Genomic DNA, 14496 nt, shown 5'->3' on the forward strand with positions numbered 1-14496 from the left:
TGAAGGCAGCAATACATCGGACTGGCAACACGCATTCATGCAGAGCAGCTCTTATCACCATACTACAATCCACTGTGCAGGCGGCAAAAGTGAAAACACTTGTGTGACTTAATAACGGTTTTGACAAGGAGTTGCTGAGTACGTTCAAAAACTATGATCTTCCAGGAGCCTTTGAACACAGCTAGGTTGGATTTATTAAGGCGCAGAAAAAGGGCACTAATGAGAGGCCTCCAGTCTAGAAGGTTGTGCACCATTAATTTGCCAGTGTGTAAACATGTCACTCGTGTTAGTTGACTGTGTAAGGTTAACTTAGCTTGTGGTGGAGCGAAGTAAAAACGTATAATCTAAGCAATATATCTAGATGCCTATATTGGCCTGCTCTGTATTTCAAGAGCAGACCAGTGCACACATGTCTGCTTCATAGGATCAATAAAACTAATAATTGTACAAAAATTCATAGCTTCCTGCAACCTCCACTAATCAGGCATAACATTATGACCGCCTTCCTAATATTGTGTAGGTCTCGCTTGTGCCTCCAAAACAGTTGTAACTCATCAGAGAATGGACATGGGCCTTCTGAGGGTGTCCTGTGGTGTCTGGTGACAGAATGTTGTTAGTGGGGGCCTTTGGGTCCTATGGGTTGAAGGGAGGGGCCTCTGCGGATCAGGCTTGTTCCAGTGCATCCCACAGGCAATTGATCAGTTTGGGATCTAGTGAATTTGGAGGTCAGGTCAACACTTTGTGCTGTTTCTCGTGGTTTTTGAGTTAAACAGTTTTTGTGTGTGTGCCTGTGTCGGGCTGCATCAAGTGTCATTGCCTGGTCTGGTCTAGGTGGGTGGTACATGTCTGAGTAACATCCGCACAGATGCCAGGTCCAAAAGTTTCCCAGCAGAACATTGTATTGCCAGAAGAAAGTCAGTGTTATTTACTTCTTCTCTCAGTGGTTTTAATGTTGTGGCTGATCGGTGTATATTTCATGAAGATTAAGTTGTTGTCGGGCCCAAGTTCTTGTAGCTGCTAATAGTTAGTCAGCCCCGAGGTCGAAAACAATGTCCTTCATGAGGAAATGGTTGTCTGCATTTTACCCATCCATTAGTGGACACGGAGCAGTGGGCATCCACACATGCAGTGGCTTGGGAGCAGTTTGAGGGGGTTTAATGGTGCTTGCTCAAGGGACCTCAGTGATGAAAGTAAAAGGGATTCAAACCAGTGACCTTACGAACCAAATCACCTTATATAACCACAAAACATTGCTAATAATTTATATTAGTGTGTCATTGTGAGTGGTGTGTTTTAAGCCAAATATGTGCCAGCCTAATCCATTGGGGGCAGTTTAAGACACCTTAAAATTTAGTTAGTTTGAATTATTATTATTATAATATAAAAAAATATATATAAAAAAGCCAAAAGCCCAGTTCCAATTCAAGATATATATGAAAAGTCTATTTTGATTAATTTCCCCTTTGTAGAGCTGGAGCTGTATCCTGTTCAAGTCATATTTCCCTTCACACACATATATACTATAATAAATGTGAATAAAAGAAAAAACAAAAACTGTAAGAAAAGTAAGTTTGCGTAAAATCACGAAAAGCATCTGAACCAACATGTCGGGCCCCCCTCCTCATTATCAGCCCATCGCTCCTCTGCGACTGTCCCTTTAAGAAAATGCACTTGCAGCCATTTTCTGCTCTTTGTGTGGGGTGGATTAGCACTGGGTAGGTACTGGGCGAAACTAGAGCATCAATCGGCACAGAAGACCAGGGAAAAAAAAAAAAAAGCCACCCGGGGAACATTGGATCGCCGTCGCACACCGCGACACCGTCCGCCCGCCTCAGCTAGCCGCCGGACGGACATGCAATTTACAGGTATGTGGCGAATGTAGCGGCGGATGCGAGCCGCAGCGCTGGAGATGAACGGAGCTGGTGATGTGCTCTGGGTAGTGATGATGGCTGGAGACCGGAGTGCTGTTTTTTTTTTTTTTTACCCACCCCTTCTCCTTCTTCTAATTCTTCTTCTTCTCGGTTTGCATCTCTGTTCTTTACTTATTTCCCCGTGCGTAAACGAGACGAGAGGTCGATCGCTGAGAGATCGCCGGGTGGAGCGCCCCGGTTTCTCGCGGATTATTCCGCCGACACATGAATGGGAGCTCCGTTAGCTTGCATCGGCATCGTAGCTCACACTGAGATGGGTGGGGTGAGGAGAGGGTTCCCGTGTAGCAAGTGCACTGATGAATGATGGAGCGCGTAAAGGCTGAGCTATTTTTTTTTTTCTCTCCGACCTGATAACAAGCTTTTGGCCTCGCACGCAGGGAAAAGGTATATCCGCTACCATAAGAGGAATCTGATGTTTGAAGATGGCTCGATTGCACTCGGGAGGCTTTTACTGTTTTTCCATCGTGTTTGATCCGTCCTGACCAGCAGGCCACACGGCAGGCGAGCGAGGTGCACAACATTATACGGGGCGCTTTTGCAGCTTTGACACCGGCAGGCCTGCTCCAGATGCACAGATGACAGGTTCACCTACTTCCGTTTCAAACACACGTCCACAAAACGCTGCCGTCTCCGTTTACTGCATAACCCGATCGACACAAAAGCATCCTGCCACTTCGAGTAGAAACAGCAACGTGCCACTGTTGCAGACTCACTCACTTGTGCATCTGTATTCTCACCAAGTAGCAGTGATGTAATGATAGACTGTGCTGGAGATGCTGCTGCTGATCGATGCAAAAGAAAACACAAAAAACAACACCTCCTTAATATTTTAGTGGTATTACTAGTCGTGCTTATCTATATAGCCTCTGATCACATTCTGTATTCCTTAATAGTTTTGCACTTGATGCAGTTTGGATAAGAAAAATAAACTTTAAAAACAAAAGGGCTTCTTTTCAAAAATTCACAGTCATGCATTAGATGTGATATGTAATGGATTACAGAATACTAGCAGCCTGCGGCTCTTGTTTCCCCCGTAATGTCTGTGCAGCTTCTTGTGCTTAATGACAAATCAATTAATTGACAAATACATCAGTAGAACATCACTTGCAATCAACTGGTTTTATAATTAAAAGATGGTTCGAGTGATGAATCTAATCAAAACTGGATTATCTATGCATTTTGGACTGTTATTTGGACATAACAGGAAGTTGTAGATTCCCCTAGCTGGTCTAAATTATGTACACACTAAAAAAAGAGCAAATTATTCATAGTGATAATTATTATTTGCAACGCCAGTGTTATATTTTAAAGGACCAGTGTTTAGAATGTAGTAGCATCTAGTGGCGAGGTTGCAGATTGCAGCCAAGGGAAGGCCCCTCCCTTTCCAAGCCTATGTTAGCTACATCTTAAATGAAAAAAATGTGAAAAATTCTCTTGGGCCAATGTTTGGTTTGTCCATTATGAGCTACTGTAGAAATAGAAATATGGTGCAACATGGCGGACTCCATAGAAGATGACCTACTCCGAATGTAGTTACTAGGGGCTCGTTCTAAGCCAATGAAAACGTTAGAATTCATAGTTACAAGTGATTATACACTAACGAGCTAGAGATGGGTGTCGCTACTGATTTTCTGAATGAATTAAATTCCAATACCTCAATGTACCGATTCGATTAGATTCAACATTCATTTTGAGATATTTCAGTTTCAATTTACTTGGTTATGGAAGAGATTTTCACACAGTGAATGTTGTCATTGGTTCCAGAGATTTGTGGTATTTCCGCAATATTTTACCCTAGTTGGCACATCTTGCACAGGGCTTTGCTTTTGTACAGCTCTTCCATATCGTCGTACTTTTTACATCCAGTCAGCTTTCAGGCCTGATCGAGCTCTCAGTTTTGTAACCTCTGCCACCTTTTGAATCTCTCTCATACGAGGACTAATCTCGTCGCGCATTCTCACGATATTTGTCATGCAAAATCAGACTCACGAGACCGTAGCAAGATTTCTAACAAGAGGATGCAGGAAATGGTGTGTTTTGTTTTTTTTAAAAAAACGTTTTTTTAGCTCAGAGAATTTTCTGTACCACATAATTGCAGTTATTTGTGGCGACTGTGATTCTTTTGCATAAACGTTTCCTTCTTCTTCTATGGTTATATGGCACTAGAAAGTAGAATTAGTGCCACCCACGCTTTATGTCAAGGCGCTTTAGCTGCTAAAATGGTTCTAGCACGTAGCCGAAGAAATGCAGCTGTTCGGTGTGGTGGAACAACAGGGATTTAAAAAAAATAAATAAATAAAAATGCTGCAAAAATTTGTTAAAGATGTTTAGAATTGCCGCAACAATTTTTTATATGACACTTAATTGTCAAGTTAAGTTTTGTGATTGTGACAGCCCTAATAATCATTTCTAATGGGAACAGCTTTGTTGTGACATCTGTATAGTACCCTTGTAGCTTGAAGCAGATGATAGTGCTGTTGCTGTTTTTGTTATTTACAGCTGAATAATTTCAGAGACGGATACAGAGAGAGACTCTGACAAAGGCCTGTGGGCATAAATAACCAAACAGCCAAAGAAAAGGGAACTAGAGGTAGACAACATTGACAGGCTTCAGCAAATGGAAGCCATTACTAATGCCATTAATTACAGATGTTTCCATAATGTTGTCCTGTGTGAATACCACACATATTTTTTCTACCTGTTCAGCTTCGTAGCTGTCATGTAAGCCATGTTATCCCCCACGCTCGATATTCATGCGCTGGCCTTTGTTGTTGGTCTAAAAGGAAAGGATGACATCATGGGGATCATGAGACGGCAGCGGTTTTGCGTGTGTTGATTTCTAAAACGACAATGAGTGTGTGAAATACCTCAGCAGGCCGGTGTCCTGCACTGATGCAGCTGCTGGAACACTAGTTTTAACTGCAGCATGTCGGGTGAATGTGCCCTAAACGCTCACGATTTCCCTGGCCTTCACGCCGATCGGATCGCATCTTATTGTGAGGGTGAATATGTATTACAGAGCTAGCCTTGGGGGGAGATCCCATTGAGTGGACTGAGCGTGGAGTTGACACACTTTCTCTCACTCCCTGTCTTTCTCTTTGACTGGATGTGTTACACAATCGCCTCGCAGCACATAGTGGTCATGATTTGTATCATGTACTGTAGCTGCTACAGTAGATACTGTCTACTGCTGCTCTTGCTATCTCTTCCACTTCATTTTTTTTAGTTGTGATATTTGGAACACTTATTAACACCCTTGGGTTCTCGTGGTTTAGCGCTGTCACGAGGGCATCTCACCAAAGCTCTTGATGTATAGGGGCTTTAGTTAGACTGTCAGCTTTGCCCGGGGCCAGTTTTGCTACGCATTGTATTGATGTCTAGTGACTGTGAGAGATGCATGAGATTTCTGAAGAGGGTTGTTGTCTTGTTTGTCCTTCTTTAGCTGTTCCGGTGCAATACAGGCCTATACAGCTACGTTACCAAGTGCCCAGAAGGGAATGAAGGGGCCCTTTGCTTTGTGAAGATGCACATACACACAGGGACAGACACACCAACTGTTGAGCAGAGTCTGGTATAGGGTGGGAAAGTTTATTCAGCCAACCCGGGCTTTAGACTGCGTCTGTATTCCCAACCACAGATGGGAGTTTAGTAGCACTGAGCGTGTTTGTCAGCCTGACAAAAAGAAAAGGAAAAAAAAAACAAAACCCTGTAGCAAGCTGCGTGTTTCATTTTGTGTTGATCATGAATAGTTAAAAATAACCAACGGAGCCTTAAAAGAACCAAAGAGCACGTGCATCGGGGTTGTAAAGCAGCACAAAGAATGCAGTAAAACTCAGTGTCCAGTTAAATATTATCAAGTCAGCACACGATATTGCATCCATAAGCCAGTGTACACCAAGATGACCGGAAATGTGTAGAGCCGTATTTATTTAATCGTCCAAAATTAGACAAGTCGCACATAAAAAAGAAGGTTGGTCAGAGCTTCCAGTAAAGGGGTAGTATGACAATAATTGGAAAAAGAGGTAGAGATAGATCGATTTAGCATCCAGTAAACCTCACCCTACGTTTTTATATTATCTATTATTCACAGCCGCCCATGTGGTAACTCACCCACAATGTCCTTTAATGACTCAGCCTTTTGCCAGATTTTGCTTTACCTCATGCAGCTTTCAAGATTGCAGCCTTTGTATATGTTGAATGTGACAGTTCGACATGACAGGAAACCCCACCCGCCTCCCACTCGGTTCGTTTGTGATCTCTTCTTGAGCTCGCACATGTGAGCGTGGCCAACAACAACGCGGCTCTGTGTCTTTTTACGACGTAGGCCTCTCATTCCTTTACTCATTTTGCAACTTTCCCACTGTTCCTGTGACATTTATTGCCTACCTGTTGGGAATGAGTGGTCCATTTGTGCATTAGTGTGTCTCTTTTTCCTCTCTGCTCTTGGGCTCCCGGGCCCTCTCAGCTCTTCCTGTGCCGTCTCTGGCTGTGAATATTAAGCTGATTATCGGCGCTGTCAGCCCTGTCTGCCAGGTCAGACGCAAAACACACATTTCTGAGAGGCACGTGATGCTCGGGTGGCCACATGCGCACCGCTGTGGCTGAGCCAGGGTTTATAATGAGGAGATTGCACTACCGGGACTGAAGAGTTTCAAGAGTGTGTAGCCATTTATTCAAGTATGGATCAGGTGGAGTATCATCATGGCCTTGCACATGAAGGGAATACTTACTTGTGTGTTCATATGTACCATCCAGTATTTCTATTAATTAATAAAAAAAAAAAAAACATATCACCTCGCTCAATATTTTAAAAGATAAACACATTTTCCAGGCAGGAGGCCGCCTTTGCAGTGTTGCCAATACCGCTTTTGTCAAAATGTCGTTCACTGCTCTCCACTGTTGTCAGATCAATGACATTTCCAGGTGCTGGCGTTTCAAGAACTGCATGCTCCACGCATGCCTCTTGTCAAATGAAAAGCCAAAAAGGAAACTATGAGGGGCCTCTGCCTCTTACTTCCCCTGAGCGTTAGTCTGTTATTGTCATATAGTAAAATAGGAGGGGATACAGGTGCGGGGTGAACATGCAGACATGCAGCGCTGCAAAGCATAAATAGGATTTCATAAGAGGAAATGAAGATGTCTAGGCATGTCAGGAGAAAGCAGGCGTATCTGCTTGTGGCTGGAAAGCATTATCATTGTATTATTGCTGACTTCCTCTTCATTGGATTTGCTGATCTTGCATCTTTTAATACAGTGAGTCCAAACTTTTTGATCAGACTAGGGGTGTCCTGATCAAGTTTTTTGCTCCTGCTCCGATACCGATCTGTTAATACTCCGTGTTGGCCCATCCAATTCCCCATCCGAACAACATTTCCTCCCCGGAGTCATGAAACCTTTTTTTTTTTTTATCTTACTAGTTTTCTCCTAGCTCACGAATGCATCGTGCGTCTTTATTAAGTACTGTATATTGGGGCTGTCAAAGCTGTTGTACTGTCCAGAGGGTAGCTCAGCGGACGGTGAAAACCTGTGTTCTCTACTCCAGAAATGGGCTGGTCATCCAACGCCATAAACTCTGGAACCCTCTCTGGAATATTTTTCATCCTGACACTGTCTGGAGGAAACTTTCTTAAATGTAGCGCTCAGTGCTTGTTGTTGTTGTTTCGGTGCAGCCTTTGCCTGAGTGCTTTTTTTGGGTAGTACTGGCTGACTTGTCTACAGTGTCTACAAGTACTTCCACACAGCAGACACGTTTAGTCATGTGATTTTAGGTCTTCTTCTTCAATTTTCGACAGCTGTGATGCAGGCAAACCGACACTAAAACAGAAAAAGAAGAAGAAGAAGTCTTCTTCCAAATGCGTGCATCAGCCTGAATAGGCCCTGATACCAATCCGATACTGGTCAGGACATCCCCAGATCAGACATACCCCATCAGCCATGTCAGATGGACTCAAGCACCCCAACGTCCTTAAACGTGGGCCTCAGTCTCGTGTCACTTGGTACCAACCTTGGTATTGCCACAGTTAGTTTGGGCTAACAGGACTACAGTATGTCTTTGGAGGTTGTGAGTCATCCAGGTAATAATCTATCTGAAGAACAAGCTGAAACAAGGGTAGCTGAACTCGTAGAATTTGTTAAAGATGCTTTTAGAGTTACTTGGATGAGTTGCAAAACGTCTTCAACTCGTCAAGTCCAGTTGTCCTGGTTCATCTTGCTAGTTGGATGATGATTGCATGAACAGAAGCACCATGCAAATCTAGTTTGATAGCTCTGTAACTTTTCCCCTAAATAAGAGCACTTGGACATATGCCACACTATAGATACTGTAAGCCAAGAAACTATCATGAACCTCAACTGTGCATTTCCGTCAGAGCAATTGGCTTGATGTGTTCCCGGTTTGGCTGTTTTTAATTAGACGATTGGCTTTTTGGGGAAAGGTGTGGGATATACTATAGGTCATATAACATTACCCATCGACATTACTCAAAGATTTCTACACAGGATTTTTTTTTAACATCTCCAATTCATACTCCTTCGTAAACACCTATTATCTTATTCCATGTTATTTCAAACAGCAGATATGATGGTTAGATGGTTGGTCTGGTCAGCTGTGGGTTACTTCCACGTTTCTAAAATGTACTTCTAACATTCACTATATTTCTCTACCTGTTACTTTTAGCTAATCATTCATCTGTGGCTTTGATGTATATACCCATTTCTGTGAGACCTAAGTTTCCTGTTTCCACTTCTTTCCTCGTTTGCTGTTACTTTTCATGCACTCTTATTTACAACGGTTATTTTCCAGATGTTAATTCTGCTTTATCACGTTTGCTCCATAATGTTTTAACTTGTGTCATAGTTTTATGACTGTTACAAAGTGCATCCTGTCCTATTATAAACCTTCCTCGCTCTCTCTTTCTCTCCGGCCGTCAGACGGGGGTGTTGTTTGAGTGACTCCCTGTTACCATGACGACCCACGTGACCCTGGAGGATGCTCTGTCCAACGTGGACCTGCTGGAGGAGCTGCCCCTCCCCGACCAGCAGCCATGCATCGAACCCCCTCCCTCCTCCATCATGTACCAGGTACACGCTCACACACGCTGTCACAGACATCCGCCGTTATCCCCAGTTGACCTTTTCAGTTTCCTCCTCTCTGACTGCCTTGTCTCTTCCCCTTCTGCAGGCTAATTTTGACACCAACTTTGAAGACAGGAACGCATTTGTGACTGGCATCGCCCGCTATATAGAGCAAGCCACAGTCCACTCGAGCATGGTGAGACCACTGTTCTCGTTTGAAAGACCGCATGTCATGACTAGCCGTCGTGTTGGTTTTTGCATCCAACTAGTCCCATTCATTCGCTTGTGGTCTAGCTTCGGTAACTGCTGTTCCTCTTTCAGTGAACACAAAGCCAACTGTGGGAAGCAGCGTCAAGCCCTTAAAGAGAGCCTTGTTTTATGTGAATTTATTGTCATTTGGTTTCTTTGTTGGGGTTTGGCTAGGTCTATGGCGGGGCACACATAGACACAAACACTCATATAGAGAGACATTCCACTCACACACTTGTGAATCAGACGGGCAGTGGACTATTAAACCTCTTACCCCTGATGCTGAATGAGTGGAGAGTGTGATTTGACTGGCAAAGAGGGGAAGTAGCACTTTATTTAACTATATTTAATAAGGAAGTACGCTGATGTGTAAGCCAGTCTATTTGGGAAGTCTCCTCCTTTAGCCACAGGGATGGATAAACCTGTCTCACGCACACTGAGTGAATGGAAGAAATGTTACCCTTTAAAATACTGAAGTCCTGTAATGTGTGACTCATCTGGGATGCTTGATATGTGTTGTTTTGTTAAGTGGGTTTTTAGAATGTCCATGAATAGACCGCACATAAACCTGAACGAATAAGAGATACAAGGATTTTTGGCATTTACGTCTAAGGCTTTTACCGCTAGAAACTTTACAGCTACGGCTTTGCATTAATTTGTTTTATGTCGTCCATTTGTGCAGAACGAGATGCTGGAGGAAGGACATGAGTATGCCGTGATGCTTTACACCTGGAGAAGCTGCTCCAGGGCCATTCCCCAGGTAACATACTAACACAGACCTGTGTTTGGAAAGTCACTTTTGAAATATAATAGTTTACGCTGTTGAAATCCAAGTATTTTAGTTACTTCATTAGCATAGCAATGTGTTATCTATCTATCTATCTATCTATCTATCTATCTATCTATCGATCTGTCGGAGGAGGAGGGAGAGGAGGACGGTGAATAACTACAAACTGAAATTGTATCCCTTACCAGCTGCCACTGTGAGTGAAAAGATCATAGAAACCTGTGATCAAGCGTGATAAAATGAGAGGCAGTCGTCAAAAATAGTTGTGTGCCTTCACAAAATAGCAAACGAAAGTTAGCAAACGTTAGAACACTGAGCTCCTCTGATACTTTGATAGCAAGCCTTATTCACTTCATATTTTGCTCAACATAACACAGCTAACAACATTTTGCTTTTACATTAGCCGCTTAGCCGTTAGCCTGTATTGACATTGGCATACGCATTGGCCTATATAACTATCGCATATATAACACGTGTGTAGTTAACATTATGGTTGATAAATACCAGATGTGCGTTACTAATCCAGCCATGCTAGTGCAGTTAGCTGTCCAGACGTAGCCGTTGGTTCGGTTCACAATAACCCAAGCCTGATGCAGGTTTGTTTTCCAGCCTTGCCGCTAGCTAGGCAGAACTTTTGCTCACAAAACTCATCTGTTAAGTCTTTGTAAGTTAAATCTTGTTCATGACCGTTCAGTACATAGTTGTAGGCATCTAAGGATGTATATCACCTCATTTTCACTTTAGTGTACATGCTTGGTTTCTCTGTCAAGTGTCCGACTATCAGATTGTCCATCCATTGTGTTACTGAGTACGGGTCGGCCAGTCTGGTCCAGTCTATTAAAGTTAACTTTTCCAAGTGACAGTCTCAGTCCCAGGGAGTGTGTGGCCATACATATACAAATAAAGAACTCCCGTTTTCTTCCACCATTTTCAAAAACAAGCCATTTTCAACAACAGAAACTGCTAGTCTGTGTTAACTAACGTATTCCTGTGGTTTGTTTTGCCTCCAGCTAAGCCCCGCCCACTAAAAACTCCATCATGTTTATTCACATAAAAGGGCTCTATAAAGCCTACTCAAACGATTTGATTGGCCTGGCAGATCTATGTCGGGGCATGATCAGTTCCTAGCAGAGGGCTTCCATACCAAATCTCTGCCACAAAAAAAATTGTAGGCTGGGTAGTTGGTCTAGCTTCTAGGCTGACAAGCCCCTCTTTGGTACGATGGCCTTTTCCCATAGATTTCTTTTCAGGGTACTTTAAGTGGTTTGTCTCTCCTGTTTAACCCCTCCAGTACACCTTGATCAATACCTCCCATCTTCAGTCCATCCATCCATTATCTATTGACCATGTCCTGTTGAAGGCAGATTAGTTCAACTGTTCATGATGTGATGATTAAATTGTTCTGGTTAAGTTTGTATTGATTGTACTACCATTTGCATGTTGCAAAAGACGTACATTACCATACTGTATTTTTTTTCTACCCTGTACTTTTGATTTGAAAACATCAGGCAGTGTAAACCTCACCAAACAGTGCAGCAGAATACTTCATTTTACATGACTGGGTGTGGTTCCATTAATTCCTGAGAAAGGACACTTACTAAATAGTTCGATTGAAACTGTCTGCTCACTGTTCTAAATAAATGAACTGACTCAGCCTGTATTTAAATAGGAAACCATAGCAACGGGGATGCAGCCAAAGCTTCTGTTGACAATTTATAGCAACAGGTTAATAACCTAACATCAGTCCTGCAATACCTTATTCTCTGAACACCACAAGCGCCGACTGTAACACACAAGCTGCAAGAACTAGGTTTCACCGCCCCGCTGAACTCCCTGAGGGCTCATATCACATGAGCAATCTTCTCAGGCCCCAATCGCTGTTCAGCTCGCTTCTTCAGGCTGCAGTTTTACAACACAGATGGCCTGACATTTGTTTGTGGAAATCATGATGTTGGTTTGGGTACAGTGACATATCCCGGTGGCTAGCTGCTCTTGATGTTTAACATAACTGTCAAACTGATAATTTTTCTGTTTGTTAGTCATATGCAGTGTTATCGGCTTTGAATCTTACGAGCGTAACATGAGCTTTCTGGCTTCCAGTTAATAATGGAAATTGAGTTATGTCATTATAAGTTTAGCAAAATGCATGAAAATATAACTTAATGGTCCTAACTACTGAAGTGACCGTGGTATAAGCAGGATGATGCCCTTCAAGGTGTCCATTAACAGAAATGAATGGCCATTAGTTTCTGATAATGGACATGTCACAATGCATTATCCCTTACATAGATCCCCTTACATTCCCTCACCCCTTTCAGAAGGAAATATTGTTGATGTACTAAAATGCATACAAGGACATGTCCACCTTCCTTGCTAGGCTTCTCTGGCTGCAGACATGGCCAACTAAGGTTTCTTGAAGCAATGCACATTTATTAGACGGTCAGAAAAATGCAAGGGGGTGCAAAATCAAAGACAACTCTGAGGGTTTGGGTACATACTGTTAAATTAATTTGACCATTCCACTATTGAAAGCCGTCTTACCAAAAGAAGGCATTCCTGCACATTTCTTGTCTACATACACTTTAACACATTCAGATGTCATTTATTATAAGGATGACCCCAAGCCGAAACGTGTTGGCCTAATAAAGTTATTCCATTTACTACAAGTGCTGCAGGAGTCTCCAACTTTGTAGTATTTCTTCTCCTCTGTGCACCTTGGTAGCAGGTGAAGTCGCACCACAAATACAACATTTATTTGTACTTGCAGACAATTACTAACTCTAATTCAATTACCTGCTTTTCTCAGTAATTGTCTGCAGTTCTATGTAAATTAAACTGAGTTTTAATTCAGCAGAATCAACAGAGAAGAGACCCATTGATAAACCATCAGCTGGAATTTGCCTGTAAAATAAACGCATGCGTGACTCGAAGTTCAATTCAAGCTGTCAGCCTGTGTCCCCTAAGGTGTGGGGAGCCAATACTCAGATGAAACTTGTGAAACTGTGTTAGTGGAGGCAGCTCTGCGGCCAAAAATGAAATGTGGTTTGCCAGACCTGACGTTGTCTGGCCACTTAAAAAAAGCTCAGTTGTCTGTGTTGCGCCTCCCCTCCGCCCTTACTTTTCGATGGCTATAATTTTAGATGCATTTATAATACACCAGTGAACACGCCGTTATAGAAACACGTCACATTTTAATCTAATGATAGGACCACAAAACATTAACGGGTCTACAGTGTTATTTGGGTTACCTCCTTATATTATAATTACCTGAACTATACCTCTGCCAGAGAGGAAAAAAAGGTGCTTGGATTTTTTTTATTTATTTTTTTTTAGATTAAGTGCAACTGCAAAAAAAAAAGACACTGCATGAAGGAGCTGAACTATTTCTGCAAGATCAATCTGTGTGATGGCGCCCTCTTGTGTTTGTTAGGTGAAATGCAACGAGCAGCCCAACAGAGTGGAGATCTATGAGAAAACGGTGGAGGTGTTGGAACCTGAAGTGACCAAGCTCATGAAGTTCATGTACTTCCAGGTGAGTTTCTTCTTAACACCTGAAGAGTTATTAATTGAACCAGAAAGGGTCAGGTGACACACTAGGTGAAGAGCTAAACGAACATCTTACGTCTTTGGGGTGAAGGTGTGTGTCTTAAATGCTGATGGAATTGTTGTATATGTAATTTTTTGTTTTGTTTGTTTACAGCGGAAAGCTATAGAACGCTTCTGTAGTGAAGTGAAGCGTCTCTGTCACGCCGAGAGAAGGAAGGACTTTGTGTCAGAGGCCTATCTGCTCACTCTGGGCAAATTCATCAACATGTTTGCAGTGCTGGACGAACTGAAGAATATGAAGTGTAGCGTCAAGAACGACCACTCTGCCTACAAACGGTAGCGTACCATAATCCAAATCTCTTTTTTTTTTTTGTCTGCAGAGTGAAATAAACATTTCTGTCCTCCTCTGTCTCCAGGGCAGCTCAGTTCTTGAGGAAGATGGCCGACCCTCAGTCCATCCAGGAGTCCCAGAACCTCTCCATGTTTTTAGCCAACCACAACAGGATCACTCAGGTTAGTGATTATTTCCTATCGCTACAGTGTGTGTGGGTAAAACTGGGGCTTGGCGGATGACAGTTTCCATTACCAAAACTTTCTCATGCTGCACAGCTGTTGTGAAATGACTCAGGGCTGTTTTTTTCATTGCAACTTAAACAGGGACATTTAAAATTTGTGGTTTCTGCAAATAACAAAATATTCCAACCTACATATTCTCTTCAATCTGCAGTGATAGCACAACAGCTAAGCTTTTAACCGTCTTGATTAATACTCCAGGAAATGAATTACTAGACTAACTGAGGAAATGAATGACTCACATTTGTAATACATGCTGTGTCACGGGTCTAGCTGCCTGAACGTAGTCGGAGCAAAGGAGCAATTATGCAATTATGCAACCTATACTTAGCTAAT

At 42.6% G+C, this 14496-nt stretch overlaps 1 protein-coding gene across 3 annotated transcripts in view; it reads left to right on the forward strand.

Moving 5' to 3' along the window:
- The first annotated feature begins 1703 nt into the window (after positions 1 to 1703).
- The window catches only part of cyfip2 (cytoplasmic FMR1 interacting protein 2), a 29895-nt gene continuing 17102 nt past the window's right edge, over positions 1704 to 14496 (forward strand). Inside the window, exons 1-7 of one of the 3 annotated variants that reach the window (XM_084550191.1) lie at positions 1704 to 1865; positions 8862 to 9011; positions 9112 to 9201; positions 9937 to 10014; positions 13472 to 13573; positions 13742 to 13923; positions 14004 to 14100. In XM_084550191.1, coding sequence (XP_084406317.1) covers positions 8895 to 9011; positions 9112 to 9201; positions 9937 to 10014; positions 13472 to 13573; positions 13742 to 13923; positions 14004 to 14100 — 666 coding nt within the window. In that variant the 5' untranslated portion in view covers positions 1704 to 1865; positions 8862 to 8894. Of the gene's footprint in view, positions 1866 to 8378; positions 9202 to 9936; positions 10015 to 13471; positions 13574 to 13741; positions 13924 to 14003; positions 14101 to 14496 lie in introns of those variants that run through there. The other 2 variants (XM_084550190.1, XM_084550192.1) reach the window with 2 other exon arrangements.

This window comes from Chelon labrosus (genome assembly GCF_963514085.1).
Source record: "Chelon labrosus genome assembly, chromosome: 8".
In the NCBI taxonomy this organism is placed as follows: domain Eukaryota; kingdom Metazoa; phylum Chordata; class Actinopteri; order Mugiliformes; family Mugilidae; genus Chelon; species Chelon labrosus.